General features: G+C 38.1%; 1 protein-coding gene across 1 annotated transcript in view; it reads left to right on the forward strand.

Annotated features, from left to right (window-relative positions):
* The first annotated feature begins 179 nt into the window (after positions 1 to 179).
* USP38 (ubiquitin specific peptidase 38) overlaps positions 180 to 19,014 on the forward strand; it is a 34,583-nt gene continuing 15,748 nt past the window's right edge. The window contains exons 1-6 of the mRNA XM_029235921.1: positions 180 to 1,387; positions 2,920 to 3,055; positions 8,885 to 9,014; positions 10,982 to 11,083; positions 15,697 to 15,855; positions 17,965 to 18,158. Coding sequence (XP_029091754.1) covers positions 706 to 1,387; positions 2,920 to 3,055; positions 8,885 to 9,014; positions 10,982 to 11,083; positions 15,697 to 15,855; positions 17,965 to 18,158 — 1,403 coding nt within the window. The 5' untranslated portion in view covers positions 180 to 705. The remainder of the gene's footprint in view (positions 1,388 to 2,919; positions 3,056 to 8,884; positions 9,015 to 10,981; positions 11,084 to 15,696; positions 15,856 to 17,964; positions 18,159 to 19,014) is intronic.

The raw sequence follows: 19,014 nt of genomic DNA on the forward strand, positions 1-19,014 counted from the left end.
GCGGCGGTCCCAGCGCGGCGGTCCCAGCGCGGCGGTCCCAGCGCGGCCCGGGAGGGGGGAGGCGATTGTGGGCGGAGGACGATGAGAGGGGAGGGAGGAAAGGAGTGGGGCGGGGCGAAGGGGCGGAGGGGCGGGCCTTTCCGGAGGTTCCAAAGTCCTCCACTTCCTGTTTGCCGGGCCTTCTGAATCCGGGTCAAGGGTGTCCACCCCCTCTTCTCCCCGGCTGATCCGGCACCGTCCGTGACCGCGGCTCCTGACTCAACCCGGGGCGGTTTTCATCCCACGACCTGCCGGATCCCGGACGCCCACACTGCCGCAGAACGCGGAGGCGCGCTTCCTCATTCCACTGGCTCGCAGCCCCGGCCCCTGAGCACCCGTAGCCGCCGGGGGACCCCGCTGGCCCCTCAGAGCTGATGCTGAGGCTCCGCGGGCCCGGGGCGGCGGCGGAGTGCGGGCCTCTGGCTTCTTAGGCCCATCGCGGGCGGTGCCGGTTCTTACGCGCCCCAGGCTTGCCAACTCCCGCCCGGGCTTGGATGGGCCCCCCTGCCCGATAAATGTGGCTACTGAGGCAGCGGTGGCGGTGGTCGGTCCCGCTGCTGCTGCTGCGCTCCAAGTTCACCTCCGCCCCGGGGCTCTCCTGGCCCACCCTGGGGCCGTGGCCGCCCGCTCCTTCCTCACTGGGCCGGGCCTCGCAGCGTGGCGACAATGGACAAGATCCTGGAGGGCCTGGTGAGTTCTTCGCACCCGCTGCCCCTCAAGCGGGTGATCGTGCGGAAGGTGGTGGAGTCGGCGGAGCATTGGCTGGACGAGGCGCAATGCGAGGCCATGTTTGACCTGACGACGCGGCTCATCCTGGAGGGCCAGGACCCCTTTCAGCGGCAGGTGGGCCATCAAGTGCTGGAGGCCTACGCGCGCTACCATCGGCCAGAGTTCGAGTCCTTCTTCAATAAGACGTTTGTGCTGGGCCTCCTCCAACAGGGCTACCACTCGCTGGACAGGAAGGACGTAGCCATCCTGGACTACATTCACAACGGCCTGAAGCTGATCATGAGCTGCCCGTCGGTGCTGGACCTCTTCAGCCTGCTGCAGGTGGAGGTGCTGCGGATGGTGTGTGAGAGGCCGGAGCCGCAGCTTTGCGCCCGACTGAGCGACCTCCTGACCGACTTCCTGCAGTGCATCCCCAAGGGGAAATTGTCCATCACCTTCTGCCAACAGCTGGTTCGAACGATAGGCCACTTCCAGTGCGTGTCCACCCAGGAGAAAGAGCTGCGGGAATATGTCTCACAGGTGACAAAAGTGAGTAACTTGCTCCAGAACATCTGGAAGGCCGAGCCCTCCACCTTGCTGCCTTCCCTGCAAGAAGTTTTTGCAAGCATTTCTTCCACAGGTAAGGGTCATTACATTCCGAGAAAATCTCTCTTGGAAATTTAGTGTGTGTCTCTTACGTACACACCGTGTTTGTTTCCCTGCTCTGAAAACATCTTAATGGGAGAGGAGATCTTAACACCTTCATCCAAATTCTTATCCACTGCCCTATTCAGGCTGTCACTTTGGACATTAAAAAACGGGCAGTGTTTCCAGTTTAGAGGCCGAGAACGTCGAGGTCTAAGACCTTTGGCAGCAAACAAGTTGCTTAACTACCCAGCTTCTGCTCAAGTTATGGAATGCTTTGAAGATGACAGCTACTATGTAAAAGCTTCTATTCATTAGTGACTAATGGCCGCATAATAATGTTTACTGTATCATTATTGTACTGTGATTCTGTCATCTTGCCGTCATGAGTTTTTCCTTAGTTTCTGAATTTTTCCATTCTTTAATTCATGGACTGTGTGCCATTTATTATTAGATTATCCTAGTTAACTGTGTCGTTGTTGAATATTGACATTTTATGTCTGCAGTAGTTTGTGAGAGTAGATACAGGTGGACGAGTGAAGGGAAAGAGTATGAAGACTTAAATAGGTGTTTTTGCGCTCCAGGTGTCAATAGCCCACGGATCGTGTCCTTAGAAATCCGGGAGGGATCAGGTGATACTTAGCAGGAAAATCCTTTCTCACTCGGGAATTTTACCTGTATGTTTGCATTCCTTGTTCGGACATGGAGCTTCCAGCTCTGTAAGTTGTGAAACAATAGATCCAAAACTGTGTTCACTCCCTCTCTGCTTGGTACAATCGTTCTCTGGCTGTTGTTCGAAATTGAACTTGTGAAGGAGGTATCCTCCTTTTATGTTGAGAATAAGAAGTAAGAGTAGAGTTTTAACAGGCTCCATGCTTTCCTGATGAATTAAGTACATTTATGAAAGAATTACCAACTATATATTTGCATTATCTGAGTTTTGGTTTATTTTTTAATTGTAATTTTTCATGTATTGCCTGTGTTGCTATAACAGTTCGATTTCCCCAGAACTTTTTCAACTGTAGTAGTAAAGCTGCTCATCTTGGATTTGCTTAATTTTCATGTAGTTTAAGCAAAGTCCCCCCCCCAATTTATCTTAGTTTCTACTTCTTTAAGTGATTTAAAAAATTTTCCTTAGAACAATGTGATGACTACTATAATTAATAGGGGTAAGTTACTTTGGAGGATCTAAAATGGGAATTATGATACCTTGCATGTCTTTTCTGACTACTGCTTTACAAATGAAAATTTTAACACGACAATAACAATATTAAAGAATGCAAGAAAATAAAGTAATTTACAGACTAAATATGGCCATAGTGAAGAATAGTTTTTATGTTGCAGTACTGTCGAACTACTACTCTTAATCTCTCGTTTCTGCAGTTTAACATTCCTTGTATGTTAGAGTCTACGCATGAGATGGAGTGTAACAACTGCTTGGTGGAGGGGTGGTAAATTGTCGTTCTCTCTTAATACTTCCCTTGAACCTTCTTGCCATGTTCCTTTTTCTCTTCAATTAAAAAACAGATGCATCATTTGAACCTTCTGTGGCATTGGCAAGCCTTGTGCAGCACATTCCTCTTCAGATGATAACAGTTCTCATCAGGAGCCTTACTACAGATCCAAATGTAAAAGATGCAAGTATGACCCAAGCTCTTTGCAGGTACTTCTTCATAACACCATAGATGGTAATTGTAGATTTGGGAGGAGGAGATATTTTGCTGTATTTTGTGGGTAATGAAAAACTTAGGAAAATGTTTAAAACTGATATTGTGGAATCAAATATATAAAGACTCTCCAAATTAATTGAAATGAATTGTTTACCTTACTATAGGCTTGACAGGCATCCAGTAACTCACAAATCTGTTTTCTATTCAGCTTTTTTAAATTCCAAAAATATAGCACACATATACACTTACTGTTCAGCCAGGAGTTGGTTGGATTATCAATATATTTTACTAATTTCTTTGCTCAGTATTGTTGCCTGCAACCTATTTCCTCCCTCTGGGATCTTTCTTTTTCTGGCTAAGTATATACTTATACTTAGTACATACTTTTACTTTCTCTTTCAACCAGGACCTCTGGGTAATACTTTCTTAGCCTTTGTTTGAAATGAGGTTTTTTTCTTGCTTACTCCCAAGTAGATGATTTGGCAAGATACAGAATTCTAATTTGATAGTTATTTTCTCTTAGCATTTTGAAAATAATACTGCATTGTCTTCTGGCATCTATTATTGCTGATGTGGAGTCTGCAGTCAATTTGATTATCGTTCCTTTGTGAGTAGTTAGGGTCTTCTGGTAATGTTTATGCTTTTCTCTTTATCCTTGATGTTTTGCAGTTTTATTCTTATATTTCTAGGTGTAAACTTAATGTTATTTTTGCTTCTCAGAACTCTTGTGCTTTTATTAATTCAATCATTCATTCTTTCAACTATTCAAATCACATTTATTGGGCACTTACCATGAGTGCCAAGCAGTGTTTAAAAACCTCATTGAACAAATGGGTAGAAATATCCTAACGGGCTTCTAGCTGGGGAGGCAGGCAGGCAATATCAGTAACATATTTGAAGAGATACATCCTGATCTCAGAGATGCTAAAATGTGGAAAGGTACAGTCACTGGTGTTCTAGTTTAGATTACAGGACTTTTCTTGCCTTAGTGGTACATAAACTAAGTTTTACATCCTAAAACTGATTTTGTTTTAGATTTCATTAAGTATGGTAAGTAAAATAATTTCGTATGTTGGATAGTGATGAGCGTTTTTGGAAAAAAGTAGATAGGAAAGCAAGAAAGCATGGGGAATGGTTTGCAATTTTAAATACGATAGATGAGGAAGGCCTCACTGAGAAGGTGACCATGAAGTAAAGATATGAAGGAAATGAGGGTGCAGACCTTGTGGTGATCTAAGGGGAAGAGCATCAATACTGTCTTATAATTTACTAGTTTTTCCTTCAAAGGTACCCATTTATAGAGATTATTCCAGTTATTGAGTGTCTTTATTTCAATGACTGTATTTTTCTAATTGAGCTTTTCCTGTCTTCCTGTTCTTGTTTCATATCTGTCTGGTTTTGTTTTATAATTTTTTTCTATTTATTTCCTGTGTGCACATATATATGTGTATGCATAGCACATTTAAATAAAATGTAAGGATTTATTTATTTATTTTTGGCTGTGTCAGGTCTTAGTTGTGGTGCGTGGGGTTCCTATTCTCTAGTTGTGGCACATGGGCTCTGTAGTTGTGGCACATGGGCTCTCTAGTTGTGGCACATGGGCTCTCTAGTTGAGGCGCATGAGCTCAGTAGTTGTGGTGTGCGGGCTTAGTTGCCCTGCAGCATGTGGGATCTTAGTTCAAGAAGAAGACAGGAACCCGCGCCCCTGCATTGTAAGGCAGAGTCTTTACCACTGGACCACCAGGGAAGTCCCCTAAAATGTAAGGATTTAGAACAGTGGTTTCTGTGCACCTGTTGTAAATTACAGTCATAAGGTAACCTGTAAACTTAAGTATTTATTTTGGGTTCTCAGAAAGCTACATGTGTACAATTCTCGCCCTCTAGCATTTAGTCTTTTTTTTTCCTCTCTTTTTTCTTATAGTTGATTTATAATGTTCTGTATGGCACTCTTAGTCTTAATTTTTTAACCTCTTCATAACAACCATAGTGTCCAATTTACGAATTTATTTTTAAGATATATTTGGAAATTAATTTTTACCTATATTTCTATGGAAAGTTGTGATCTAGTTTCCATTGCATTTCCAATTTATCTGACATGATCCTATTTAACTTATAATATACCTGGAGTAATTATTCTTGTATTGCAAATGTAATTGAAAAGAATAGTAATGTTTACTTTTATCACACTCCCACCTTCTACTCCCCCATACTCTACGCTTCCCCACACATAGCACTTGTCATGCTTTACTGTCATTTTCTGTAATCCAAAGAAATGCAAATGCAGGTATTGTACAAGAACCAGATAGTAACATTAAAGTATGAAATAGGCCGGGGTAACTGAAGTAATAGGGCATGGGGTATACAAGCATTTTCTGAAAGAGAAAGCTGATCCTCAACTCCAGTTGTCTTGTTATCACAGGGAAATTTGAGTTCAGTGTTGCTAATCTGATTTTTCAAAAGGAGACTGAAATCCAGTTTTTATGTGGAGTTTTCTAATTTTTAAAACATTGGAACAAATAAAACTGAAGGCTGGATCTAGCCCTTAAGCTGCTACCTACAATAAAGTGAAAATTGGCTTTATTCTCTACAAATTAAGATTAAATCTATTTTGTGGCCTTTCATAATATTGCCAATTTTAAGATTTTCAAGTTGCGTGTACTTTTTTTGGCTATAGAGAGAAATGGTTTCATTTGTTCAACAAATTTGAGCTCCATTTTAATGCAGATCAAAGATTAAAGATTAAAAAACAAAACAACAAGATCGCTGTTCTTAAGCCCACAATCTAACAGAGGAAACAAGATTTATTACAACTACAGGTAACTGTTCTTTAAATAGTAAGAAATTAAATCAGCCTATCAGAGTTAAGTGTCCTTAAAATTCAAAGTGTAACCAATACATGGTGGATAAGATTACTGTAGTTAACCATAAAAATAACTGATTCTATAGTGCCTTTGTCTGAGAGGATTTGAGCATATGTAAGTCCAATCAAATTGAATCAAGACTAGAATATAATTAAAGTGTAGCCAAAGCTGTTGCATTATACGCCAGCAGAGCTTAGTTCAGATACCAGTACTAGTACTTATTGTGTGACTGTTGAGAATTTCCTAACTTTCCTTATCAGTTTGAGGGCAGAAACCATATTTTACTATTATATTCTTAGCACTTAACACAGTGCCTATTATATAATAGATACTCAAATATTTTTTGAATGAGTGGCTTCTAATTTGTGTTACTTCTGACTTGAAGTATCTTTAGAGTGGTTAGGAGATTGGGTACACATGGGATAAGATAAAGACTAGAGGCTTATGAGATGGGAAGCTAGAAATGGAGAAGATGGAGGAAAAGGCTGATTGGGTGATTAGAGATAATGAAAAGCCATGGCCAAGTGGAATTTTCTACTCTGCCCCCTCACTCTTTACTAGTACGCCCCTTAGACCTGAGCTACAGGGAGTTCTGGCCTTGGGCCCTGTGTGCTAGGGAGCCCAACCTGGTTCTACTCTGGGACTTTGCTCCCCATGGGGAAGAGCCCATACAGCCAAAGAGATGTGCTCACATATACCCCATATCTAAACCACATGTTTTTTTGTGTACGTATTTACGCTAAAAAATATATATACAATATGTACTCATATGTTTTCTTTTAAACAAACAAAAAAACAGTTTTAAAAAGATTTACCGGGCTTCCCTGGTGGCGCAGTGGTTGAGAGTCCGCCTGCCGATGCAGGGGACACGGGTTCGTGCCCCGGTCTTGAGGATCCCACATGCCGCGGAGCGGCTGGGCCCGTGAGCCATGGCCGCTGGGCCTGTGCGTCCGGAGCCTGTGCTCCGCAACAGGAGAGGCCACAGCAGTGAGAGGCCCGCGTACCGCAAAAAAAAAAAAAAAGATTTACCAGCATTTTTTTCTTTTTTAATTCAACAATATCTCAGATCTTTCTGTGTTAGATCCCTGTTGGTAGATTCATATTGATCTATCTCATCTTTTAAAACTCAACATAATGTTTCATAGTATCAATACCATAGTATATTTAGCCATTTCCTTATGATGGACATTTAGATAATTTGCATTTTTTCTGTATCATAAGCAGTGCTGCAGTGAATATACTCTTTGTACACAAATGCAAGTATCTCTACTTTCTACTTCATGTACTTAGAGTGGCCACAGACTTATGAAAACCAGGCTAACAATAGCTGAGAGACGTGGAACAGCTGTTAGGGACTACTTTAATGACTTACAACCATCATTGTTGGCCGGAAAAACAAGAAGGGAGATAAAATGTGTGCAGGGAGCAGAGGGAACATACAAATAACTTGTAGTAAAATGAGTTTGAACTTTGGAGCCACTCTTAATGTCTGATGGAACATTTTAATCTTAAGAGCAAAAACCTTAATAAAGATAACACTCCAATGTTAATGTATTGATAGATAGTTTATAACATATCAATATGAAAGTCAGTCCTTTTGATATGTTAGTTGCTCTTTTGGTCACGTGTTTATGTACTTAGTATTTATATTTTACATTTTGTACAATCAAAGTATTTATTTATTGCCACATGTGTAAATATTTGGAAGAAAGACATTCGCAGTATTTCCAGTGTATTAACTCATTTAACCTTCACATCGGTCCTGTAAAATTTATCCGTAATCTACAGATAAGGAACTGAGACACAAAGAAGTTAAATAACTTACATAAGTATTTAGGGTTCCCCAGCTAATAAATGGTGAATTGAGATTTTTAAACTATATCATTCTGACTTTAAAATCCTGGTTTGTTTTACTATTTTTTTTATTATATAGTCCTCCCAATTGGATTACTGGATCAAATAATATGAACATTTGGCCCAGTTGCTTCCCAAAAGAGCCATAGCAGTCTTTTTCATTGTGGTTGATGTGTAACATTAAGGATAGTCTCCATCATACCCCATATTACTTTATCTTTATTTCCATTAAACGGGATTGGTACTCAAAAAGAAAAACACTCATTATTACAAAATGAGGCCACTTCAGTATTTACACATTTGGTGCCCTTTTATCTATTTGAAATTTCTTCTTGTTGTCTTTGTATGGTAAGATTTTGAAAGGGTTGAAGAGACTTGTTTCACAATTCAAAATATAGTCTTTTTTAACACTGCATTTCATATTTAGACTGTAATCACCAGAAAGGAGAAATTTTGGTTCGTATCCATATGTCTCAGTTCAGATAGCCATATTTTTGTTTTTTTAATATTTATTTATTTATTTATTGGCTGCATCTGGTCTTAGTTGCGGCGCGTGGGCTCTTCATTGCAGTGCACAGGCTTCTCTCTAGTTGTGGTGCAGGCTCGGTAGCTGTGGCGTGTGGGCTCAGTAGTTGCAGCACTCGGGCTTAGTTGCCCTGTGGCATGTGGGATCTTAGTTCCCTAACCAGGGATTGAACCAGTGTCCCCTGTATTGAAAGATGGAGTCTTAACCACTGTACCACCAGGAAAGTCCCAGATAGCCGTATTTTAACTGTTCTTCTTAGAGTAAATTTGCCTAATAAATTATTGATAACCACTCACTATATAGCATGTTTAAAACTTTGCATTTATGCAAAATGATTGTTTATCAGAAATTATTTTTATGCAAATATGTTATATAAGAAACTGTCAGCTTACAAGATTGGAAACTCCTTGAGTTCTAGCACCCGTTACAGTCATTTCTACATCTTGAATAGTACTTTTCACAAGCAAGCTCAGTTTGAGTCACAAAGTGAGTGATTATCTAGTATAACTCCTGTTATTCCTCAATAAGTAATGTTAAAGATATTTTCAATGCTGATAGTTTTGTTTTCCTTCAATTTTCAGAATGATTGACTGGCTCTCCTGGCCGTTGGCTCAGCATGTAGACACATGGGTGATTGCACTCCTGAAAGGACTGGCAGCTGTCCAGAAGTTTACTATTTTGATAGATGTTACTTTACTGAAGATAGAACTGGTAAGTGGGAGTGTATAAATCTTTTGGAATATATGGACCCATATAATAAGTCTTTTTATCTTTGGGTTGTCCCCTTTAAAGTGTCTAATTTTGAATGTGGTCTTGTTTTTGGTTTTCTTTTGAATGGGCTTTAGAAATTTAAAATGCTACTTAAGATTAGGTAATTAAAATAATTTTGCTGTTTTCAACTATTTATTATGAAAATACATTCCTCCCGTTATCTCTTGAATCCCAGCTAATCAAACTTTTACCACCATTATTCTGCCAAAGCTATCTTTGACACCAGTGCTTTCCAGTGTTGCTTAACTCAGGAGTTATTTTCAAGCCTTCTCTCGTTGACCTGTTAGTCATTTGACATAGTTGATCACTCCCTCTTGAAACACTTTCCTGCCTTAGTTTCCAGCACATTATACTCTCCTGATTTTTGTCCTAGTTCACTGTCTTCTCAGTCTCCTGTAGTGGATCTTTCTAACTTTGGAGTGCCTTAGAATCACATCTCTGGTTCACTTTCTTCTCAGTCCATACTTATAGTGACCCATGGCTTTAAATAATGTCTCTAAGTTAATGACTGCCAGGTTTATATTTCAAGTCCATTATTCTCCCATGAACTCCATATTCACTTACCCAACTTAGACAGTTGGATCTCAAGTTCAACTTATCCACAATCTAACCCCTGATTTTTCCCTCCCAGACCTGTTCTTCCCCATCTTAAATGACTGCTTCATCCTTCTACACACTCAGGCCCAAAACCTTGAAGCTATTCTTGTCTCTTTTCATTCTCTCTCAGTCCATATCTTACAAATCCTGTTGACTCCACCTTTAAAATATATCCCGAATTCTACGACTTTTAACCAGCTACATCACTACCACCCTGGTCCAAAGTAATCATCACCCCTTGATATATATAGATAGATAGATAGATAGTTTTTTTTTTTTTTTTTTTTTTTTTTGCGGTACGCGGGCCTCTCACTGTTGTGGTCTCTCCCGTTGCGGAGCACAGGCTCCCGATGCGCAGGCTCAGCGGCCATGACTCACAGGCCCAGCCACTCTGCGGCACGTGGGATCTTCCCGGACCGGGGCACGAACCCGCGTCCCCTGCATCGGCAAGCGGACTCTCAACCACTGCGCCACCAGGGAAGCCCACCCCTTGCTATATTGATTGCAGTCGCCTTGCAGCTCCTGCCCTTGGTCCTCTTCAGGTGTCACACAAGGTCCTACCTGATCTGGCCCACTGCTACTTCTCTCATCCGGTCTCCCACTATTATTGCCTCAGTCTCTGTGCTTTACTTACACTGCCCTAGTTGTTATATCTCTAGTCCACCAGGGTGGAGGCCTCAGGGCCTTTGCTCTGCTTACTACGCTCTTCTCCAAGTTATCTGTCAGACTTACTCTCATTCCTTTCAGTTTTTTGAAGTCAGGTATCACCTTTATCACGATGCATTTTTTAAATTCCATATATAAAATAGCAGATCTTTTTGCCACTCAGCACTCCCTCTTCAACATACCCTGCTTTCGTAGCATTTCTCTCCCATGTTACTTTATATTGTCTCTACTCACCCTCTAGACAGTAAGCCCTGTAAGATCAGAGATTTCTTTTTTCTTTATCTACCATTGTATCTCCAGTACTTAGAATAGTGCCAAGCAGCAGTAGGTGGTCAATAAGTATTTGCTGAATGAATTGAATGAATAAAGGACCAGGGAGATATCACCTTGTAAACATGGTTTGACAGATTTTTATTTGATCAGGGAGTTTTCAGAGTTGGTTAGGTCATTTTATTCTCTTGATCTCTGTCATATTATTTCCCAACTTTCTCCCTTTCCCAGAATTTAATAACATATGTTATGACAGAACTTCTCAGGAAAGGGGATATTCACACAAATAATTTTTGGCCCTAGGAAGATAATCACTGATTAGATTAATTATTTCCCTACCAACTCTTAAAGTGGATGTCTTGTCTTTTCCGCAGGTTTTTAATCGGCTTTGGTTTCCTCTTGTGAGACCTGGTGCTCTCACAGTTCTTTCTCACATGCTGCTTAGTTTTCAGCATTCTCCAGAGGCATTCCATTTGGTAAGTTATGACACAAGCTTTCTACACTGAAAAGACTTGTTTTAAAATTTCAAGTTAATATTGAGTCACATTTGTATTTGTGAAAACCTTGTAGGTTGGTCCTAAATCTAACTATTTTCATGTAGCTTTATGATTCCTTTTAAAATTGAGATTGTGAGATTTCCTTCCAAAGAATATGTTTTTAGAATGTTTTGGGTCTCACCAAAATTGCTCCACTTGCAATCACAACCAGCAACTGAAAGTTAAAAGTTACTCTTGTACATGAGAGATGTCACATGTCAGTGTCGCTGTTGGTTGTGTGTTGCACAGGTGAACAGTGTAGGAGAAAAATGGTTTAAAACCACTGACTAGGGCTTCCCTGGTGGCGCAGTGGTTGAGAGTCCGCCTGCCGGCGCAGGGGACACGTTCATGCCCCGGTCCGGGAAGATCCCACAAGCCGCAGAGCGGCTGGGCCCGTGAGCCATGGCCGCTGAGCCTGCACATCTGGAGCCTGTGCTCTGCAACGGGAGAGGCCACAACAGTGAGATGCCTGCGTACCACAAAAAAAAATAAAATAAAAAATAACCACTGACTGCTTTAGAATTTCAGAAGCATGAAACCATAAGTCTTTGTTTTGTTGCCCCAGAATTAGGGCTTTTCATTCTCTTTCAGCCCATATCCTACAAATTCTGTTGATTCCACCTTTAAAATATATCCAGAATCCTACCACTTTTAACCAGCTACATCACTGCTTTTGATTTGATTTGCTTTTGATTATTTGATTATCAGTTATTGCAGGTGAAAAGTGACAAAATGTTATTTTAGGAACCTGTCCATTTTTCTGTCCAGGGGATCACAGGAAAGCAGTGGTGTATGTGGTTATGTGCTTCCTCCAAGGTCTGATCCTCAGTTTTACAGGGCTAGAAACTCATTATCAACACACCCACAATGTTAAAATCTTAGGAATACTGACCCACCACAAACAAATTCAAAGGAGACTGATAAAGTGCAGAATTTCAGTTGTTGATTGTCAGCTAGAAATGTAACTAGCCTCAGAGAATTATATACTCACATAGGCTACTTGGTGCCTCATTTCCAAAATCTTCAGGCTTAATAGAAGTAAACCTTACTAACAAGTAATTACATTATACATTATCTCTTAGGGTGAGTGATTTCTGCAGTTCATTGCCCTAATTGGTGAGCTTGATCATCAGTTAATAACCTTGTACCCATTACACAAACAAAACTCACACTTGAGCTAATACAGCAGCTATACTAGCAAAATCTTCCAAGGGAAAAAAAACAACTATTTTTCCCTGTCTTCAGGCATGATCATGTATAGGCCATTTGAGAAAAGGTTTATTTTCAGAATTTCTGGGAAGGAAATCATCCATTCTAATATTTATTGCTCTCCATACATTCCTTAATCTCTCTGAAAAGTCACTTTTGCTGTACTAAACCTATTTCTTTGCTCAATTTTTTTAAAGATAGAAGATATCTCCTTACCTTGTATTGCTTTTTTTTTCCCTGAAAATAGTAATTGAAATGGCAAATGGTTGACTTTGAAATATTTGGCTACTGAAATAAGTAAATATTAAATCATTTATTTAAAGAACAGTTAGATCTAAAGTAGAAAATTGTGATCTGGCCTAGTAAAGTCTAAAAACAAAGACCTACTAACTCTCTACATTCTGTGTGTATCCTGACCTGATACTCAACTAAAATTAACTTGGGCATCTAGTAGTGGATCATGTGGTAGTTAAATCACCTATAACTCTAAATAACTCAGCGAAGGACTCAGGTTTAGGAGTTGCTAAGAATGAACAATAATCTGGAATCACCAGCATCATTATTCATTGTATTATACATTTAGAATATTTTAGAGCAAACTGAGATTGAAATTATAGTGTGTGTTATTATGGACCAAGTTGCTTTTTATATGCTTTTTATAAGTGGAAAAAAAATTTTTAACAAAAGAGAAAATATCAAAGCTTCTAATTAAATAAGTTATACACATTTTCTCAAATAGTAACTTAAGTTTAATGAGTATCACAATAATGTCTGCAAATATTTAGATTTGCTCATTCAGAAAAAAAATCAACTTTCAGATATTTAGAAGGTAATAACCTGCTTGGATGTGTATCTATATGCTTGTGAAGAACTTAGTCTTATTTCCACGTCAGTGATCATTTTGACCACATAGGATGTAGTAGTAGACAATTATGTGTATTATCTGACTGCAGAGATCCAATCTACACTAGGAAGATTGTACACTAGCTTTTAGAAGATTTGGTATTTGTAAATTAAACAATCATTTTAAAAATTCTTTCCTCTTCTCTTCCATCTCTGTCTCTCCTGTCACCTCTGAGGAAACAATAATTTGGATTTCTGACTATTTTAGCAAGAGAGTATCTGATAGATATGGCTTTATGGAGCAAAATTATAATTCAGATTTGCTTTGAAATGTAGAGATGATAGCAGTAGAGTGAACCATTAGAAACTGGTAGTTTTATGGTCAGATTAATACCTTTTTGGGAGGTAAGATTGAAGAAAGTGGTGCAAAAGCTAAAGTGTGATTTCAGACCTCAAAGCACAAGAGTAAAACCAGAGACAGCAGAATGAGAATAGCAGTGTTAATTTAAGAATATGATTTTCTTTCTACAGGAAGGAAGGGAGTTGATTGGGATATAACTATAATTGTTGTCACTGCTGTTTGATGATAAGTCCATAGAGCTATAACTTCACTTTTATCACGAGTTAGCAACCAAAAAAAATGTTCTACACTGCTTTTTATTTGGTTCATTTGGCTACTTTGAAAATAGTCTGAAGAAGGGCAAAGGTGGAAACAGGGAGACCAGTTGAGAGGTTTTGCATGAATTGAGGCAAGAGGCGATTGTCGGTTGAGATAAGAAAAGTTCTAGATGGTATATGTGGTATATGCCATGACATGTTATATGTTATATGAAGTGATATACAGCAAGCAGTGTCTTTCACTGGACAGTGGGACAGACTTTTTCTTTTACTTCATACAAGTTTGTATTGTTAAATTTTTTTTTTTTTACAATAAGTGTATAATTCATTTACAACAAAATTAAACTTTTACAGAAAGATAATATAACAATATAGGAAGTTAGTGAAATTACCCTCAATCTCACTACACTACAATTTTTACGTTTTCCATCACGATCTTTTTTTCCCTGTATATTTTAACAAGGTATTTATATTTGTAATTTATATGCAGTTTTTGTATCCTTCTTTTAAAATTTAACATTACATAATAAATATTTTCCCATGTTGCTACACAGAAAAGTTCTACAAGTAGAAAATAAGATGCTTTTTACATGTGAACTGTAAATATGTAGTATCAGATTATAATTAATAATTAGTTGAGACAAGTATAGCACCGTACTAATGGAATGAGCCATTACTGCAAAATAGAATTTATTTTATTTTGTTAATAACCTCTTAAATATGTGATTGGCTCTGTTTTGACTTTTTATTCTAATTTTATAATGAAAGGACATTGTTGTGGTTATTATCAGTATTAATAGTTTTCTACATATTTATGAGCAATGAGCATTTTAGATTTCGCCTTCATTTTTAACCCCAATTCCTTAAAAATAAGAGAAGTTTCTAATTCACTTTAGTTTTAGAACTGTCTCTTCTTTTTGGAGGTGGGGCATAGGGATTGTTAGCAAGGATAACCATGCTTACATAAGACACCGACCCTAAAATAGAGGTAGTCCCTTATCTTAAAGAGAGGTACTGCTGTAGCCTGAGCTGTAATTTTATTTTTATTTATTTATTTATAATTTATTTATTTATTTATTTATGGCTGTGTTGGGTCTTTGCGCGTGGGCTTTCTCTAGTTGCGGCGAGTGGGGGCTACCCTTCGTTGTGGTGCACAGGCTTCTCATTGTGGTGGCTTCTCTTGTTGCAGAGCACGGGCTCTAGGCATGCGGGCTTCAGTAGTTGTGGCTCATGGGCTCTCGAGAGCAGGCTCAGTAGTTGTGGCACACGGGCTTAGCTGCTCCGCAGCATGTGAGATCTTCCTGGACCAGGGCTTGAACCTGTGTCCCCTGCATTGTCAGGAGGATTCTTATCCACTGTGCCACTGGGGAAGTCTGATCTTTAATTTTAGTTACATGCATAAATTATCTTCAAGGTTTTTTGAAGTAGACTTTAATGTTCACACTCCGGTATAATTCTTTCAAGTGAAAAATCTAAAATTCACACTAGATGGAGCTCTTAAGCTAATTCTGGGTTTATCTTTTAAAACTTTCTCCCTACTGAACAATCTGGTAAATATAATAGCCCTAACATTTTTCAACTTAAGCCATTTTTTAGAATGGCGGCAGTGACTAAGCCTCCTATTTTGTGTACCGTAGTTTTAGATGGAGTCTAAGAATGAGGAGAGGGGTCTTATATGGAATTACAATTATATGTGATTTAAACCTAGATTTACCTTGATATTCTAGAAATGTTTAGCTTCATAACTTTTTTAGAAAAAGGCAGTGACTAAACATACAGAAAAGCATTTGCTGATTGTGTAACATTTGCATTCCATTTGTAGGCTAGAGGATTTGTTGACAATTTGTATAAATAGAGGAATGTTTGTCTTCTTTTCTGTTCAGATTGTTCCTCATGTAGTTAATTTGGTTCACTCCTTCAAAAGTGATGGTCTGCCTTCCAGTACAACCTTCCTAGTGCAATTAACAGAACTGATACACTGTATGATGTATCATTATTCTGGATTTCCAGATCTCTACGAACCTATCCTGGAAGCAATAAAGGTATGATAATAGTTGCACCAGTATTTGCAGAGCTGCAGCCCATGATGTGATAGATGAATGCGGTGAAACATTCCTATAAGCAGCTATTCATTTTACTATTTTATGGAAATATGCCTTTTATATGTAATAAAATATGTAATTGGAATCAAGTTTCATTAATTTTTAGGGAGTAATCTCTTATTTACTATAACTAATCTAAATAACCATATTTCTTCAGTTCTACAATGCCAACAATGATAAGGTGTCCCTGTAAATTTGTAATACCTTTGGGGGAGATTTGGTTTAAAAAATGCTACATTAAGTTAATACATACATCAGAGTTGCATCCCAATATCAGAAACGTTAAAATATGTAAGATATGTCTTCGAATCAAGGAAAGACAGTTTAATAAAATATTTGACTTATGTTTCTTCTGTTTTTTATTTCATTTTTGCTATGCATTGTTCATGAATGTCCATATTTCATAGAATCTTTACTTGAATTATTTGTGAACTTACTGGTTTTCAACTTTGTATAGATAACTGGATCTAAAAAGTGTTGATTCTGTTTGTCTTGAAAAATGGGTCACAATAAGCACACTTTCCTCTTAGTAGATTTATTGCGTGATCAGGGTAGAGCAAAAGAATTGAAGAACTTGCCTCAGCTAGGTGTATTCAGAAGTTATTGAAATCATTTATATTAACAGTGTTCCTTTTTGAGATCTGAAATAAAATATAAGGTCTCATTATCTTTACTTCTTATGTATCTGAAGTGAATTCAGAGCATGCTCTTTTTACTGTAGAGTTAGCTAAATCAAACTGAGCCCAGAACACAAGACTGTTCAGCAATTATTGTGTACTACTGGTACGACAGTTTGACACTTCAGAAGTAAATGTCTTTATGTATAAAAGGGTTTTTTTGTTTTCTTTTTTTACTTTTTTTTTTAACTTTAGAATTTTATTTTTTTACACAGCAGGTTCTTATTAGTTATCCATTTCATACATATTAGTGTATACATGTCAATCCCAATCTCCCAGTTCATCCCACCACCACCACCCCCCGCCACTTTCCCCTCTTGGTGTCCATACGTTTGTTCTCTACATCTGTGTCTCTATTTCTGCCCTGCAAACTAGTTTTTGTCATGGATTTGATAGTAATGTTAATCTCTTTCTGCAGTGTCGCTGTGTCCATAGATGAAAGCTATTGCTGTTGTTAAATGTCATTCTTCACTGCTGAATGTTGAAAATTCTGATAACTGAAATAGGCTCGGAAGAATCAAGGATCTCCCTCTTAAACCAAGGGAAGCACTTTCCGTTAGCTGTCAACAACAACAACAGCAAAATCAAATCCAAAGATTAAAATTCCTTCAGAAAATGTTTTCTGAGGTCTAAGTACCTTCGATGGTAATAGTCCAAAAAAGCCTGAATGATTTTACCAACTTTCCTTATTCTCCAGTGCTCTGCTCATGCTTGAAACCACTTACACTTAAAATTTTATCTCACATGTCACAAAGCAGGGAAGAAACTGTATCCTGTAATAATTTTTCTATATGGTTAAACATGAGATTGAGTTTTATTTCTTAAAGTCAGAGGTCATTGTGCTTAGATGCTTTCATTTTTCATTCCCTGATTACTTTGAGCTTTTATTTCTAAGGGTTAGTACTGGGTAAATATTAGTATTGAATGAAAAGGAGATATTATTTTCACTACAAAATTTGAAAGCAAATTGTTTGTTAAGCTTATTCAATTGTGTACTAATTTAAGTCCTTATTCTACTGCCTTTGAATAGCACTGCAATATACTCTCTGATGTCAGGGGTTTATTTTGAAAACATTTTGCTGGCAAATAGGAAATATAAATAGTTCAAATGTGACTTCAATTCCTGGTTCTTGAGTATTCCTCAGCTTGATAAACTCTACCTTAGGAGATACTTATTCATTTTAGGAGACAATTATTTTTGCCATGTAGTGTAATTTGATTTTTTGATGACTGCTCAAGTATTATCAGTGATTTCCAAACTAAGTGGAAGAAAACAAAGGTTAAGTGTCAGTGGAAGAATCTTCTTTATGGTGTTAACTTAATAAAAAAAAGTTTATATTTTTACACTACTTTTCCTCTTTATGCTCTACAGGATTTTCCTAAGCCCAGTGAAGAGAAGATTAAACTGATTCTCAGTCAAAGTGCCTGGACTTCTCAATCCAATTCTTTGGCATCTTGCTTGTCTAGACTTTCTGGAAAATCTGAAACTGGGAAAACTGGTCTTATTAATCTAGGGAATACATGTTATATGAACAGTGTTATACAAGCATTGTTTATGGCCACAGAGTAAGTTTAAATTTGAGCTTTTTTGTTTGTTTGTTTTCATTTTAACTGTAGAAATTGATGCGTGTTGATGAAATGTAAATGGTGGGATTATCTTCACATTATTTCCTATATATGGCAGAAATATTCATATTTTCATATAATTACCTTATTCAGAAATGAATTGCTTTTACTGCTTAGGAACTTCTAAAATGTTAACTTATATAAATTCTACTTCATGTTTATATTATATATTGCATTTAGAGTCTTTTGAATTACTCCAAGTTGATATTTATTAATGTAACAGAGGGATTGATTGAGCTTATTTCATAATTTAAGGGTCCTCAAGTACTAATTTGTTATTATCCTGTTTCTTTTAACCTGTGTATCTTTTAAGGTGGTCATGTTTTTTCTGCTTATAGATATTTTGCTGTTTTATCAGATCAATAACTCCTTTGTTGCTGTTAAGGAAATTCAAGCTCTGCTTCCCACCCCAAGTTGATAGATACTGAACAACTGTATAAACAGACATGTTTCTTTGCCATCTTACAGATTTACTTTCAAATTCATTTTCTTTTGCAGCCAAGCAAATAGGAAATCAGAGGTTGTTAGCTATGTGAATACAATCTGTAAAGGTACAAAATAATGATAAACTTTTCCTGAAGGCAAAAGCATGGTTGAATTTTTCTCTTCTGTACCAATAGAGTATTCATGGGACTTGACCAAAGATGTTTACAAATTGAGTTCTAAGCCTGTGTAAGTTTTTATGCCTACCTAGAGGAATCATAAACTGAAAGATAAAGAGTTTAGCTTTATTTTCTTTCCTGGCCTCAGAATATACTGTCAACACTAAGGTGTTTTTCATTTGGTCTAGTGTTTT

Source organism: Monodon monoceros, unplaced genomic scaffold, assembly GCF_005190385.1.
Source record: "Monodon monoceros isolate NGI ecotype Baffin Bay Population unplaced genomic scaffold, NGI_Narwhal_1 Super_Scaffold_20, whole genome shotgun sequence".
NCBI lineage: Eukaryota > Metazoa > Chordata > Mammalia > Artiodactyla > Monodontidae > Monodon > Monodon monoceros.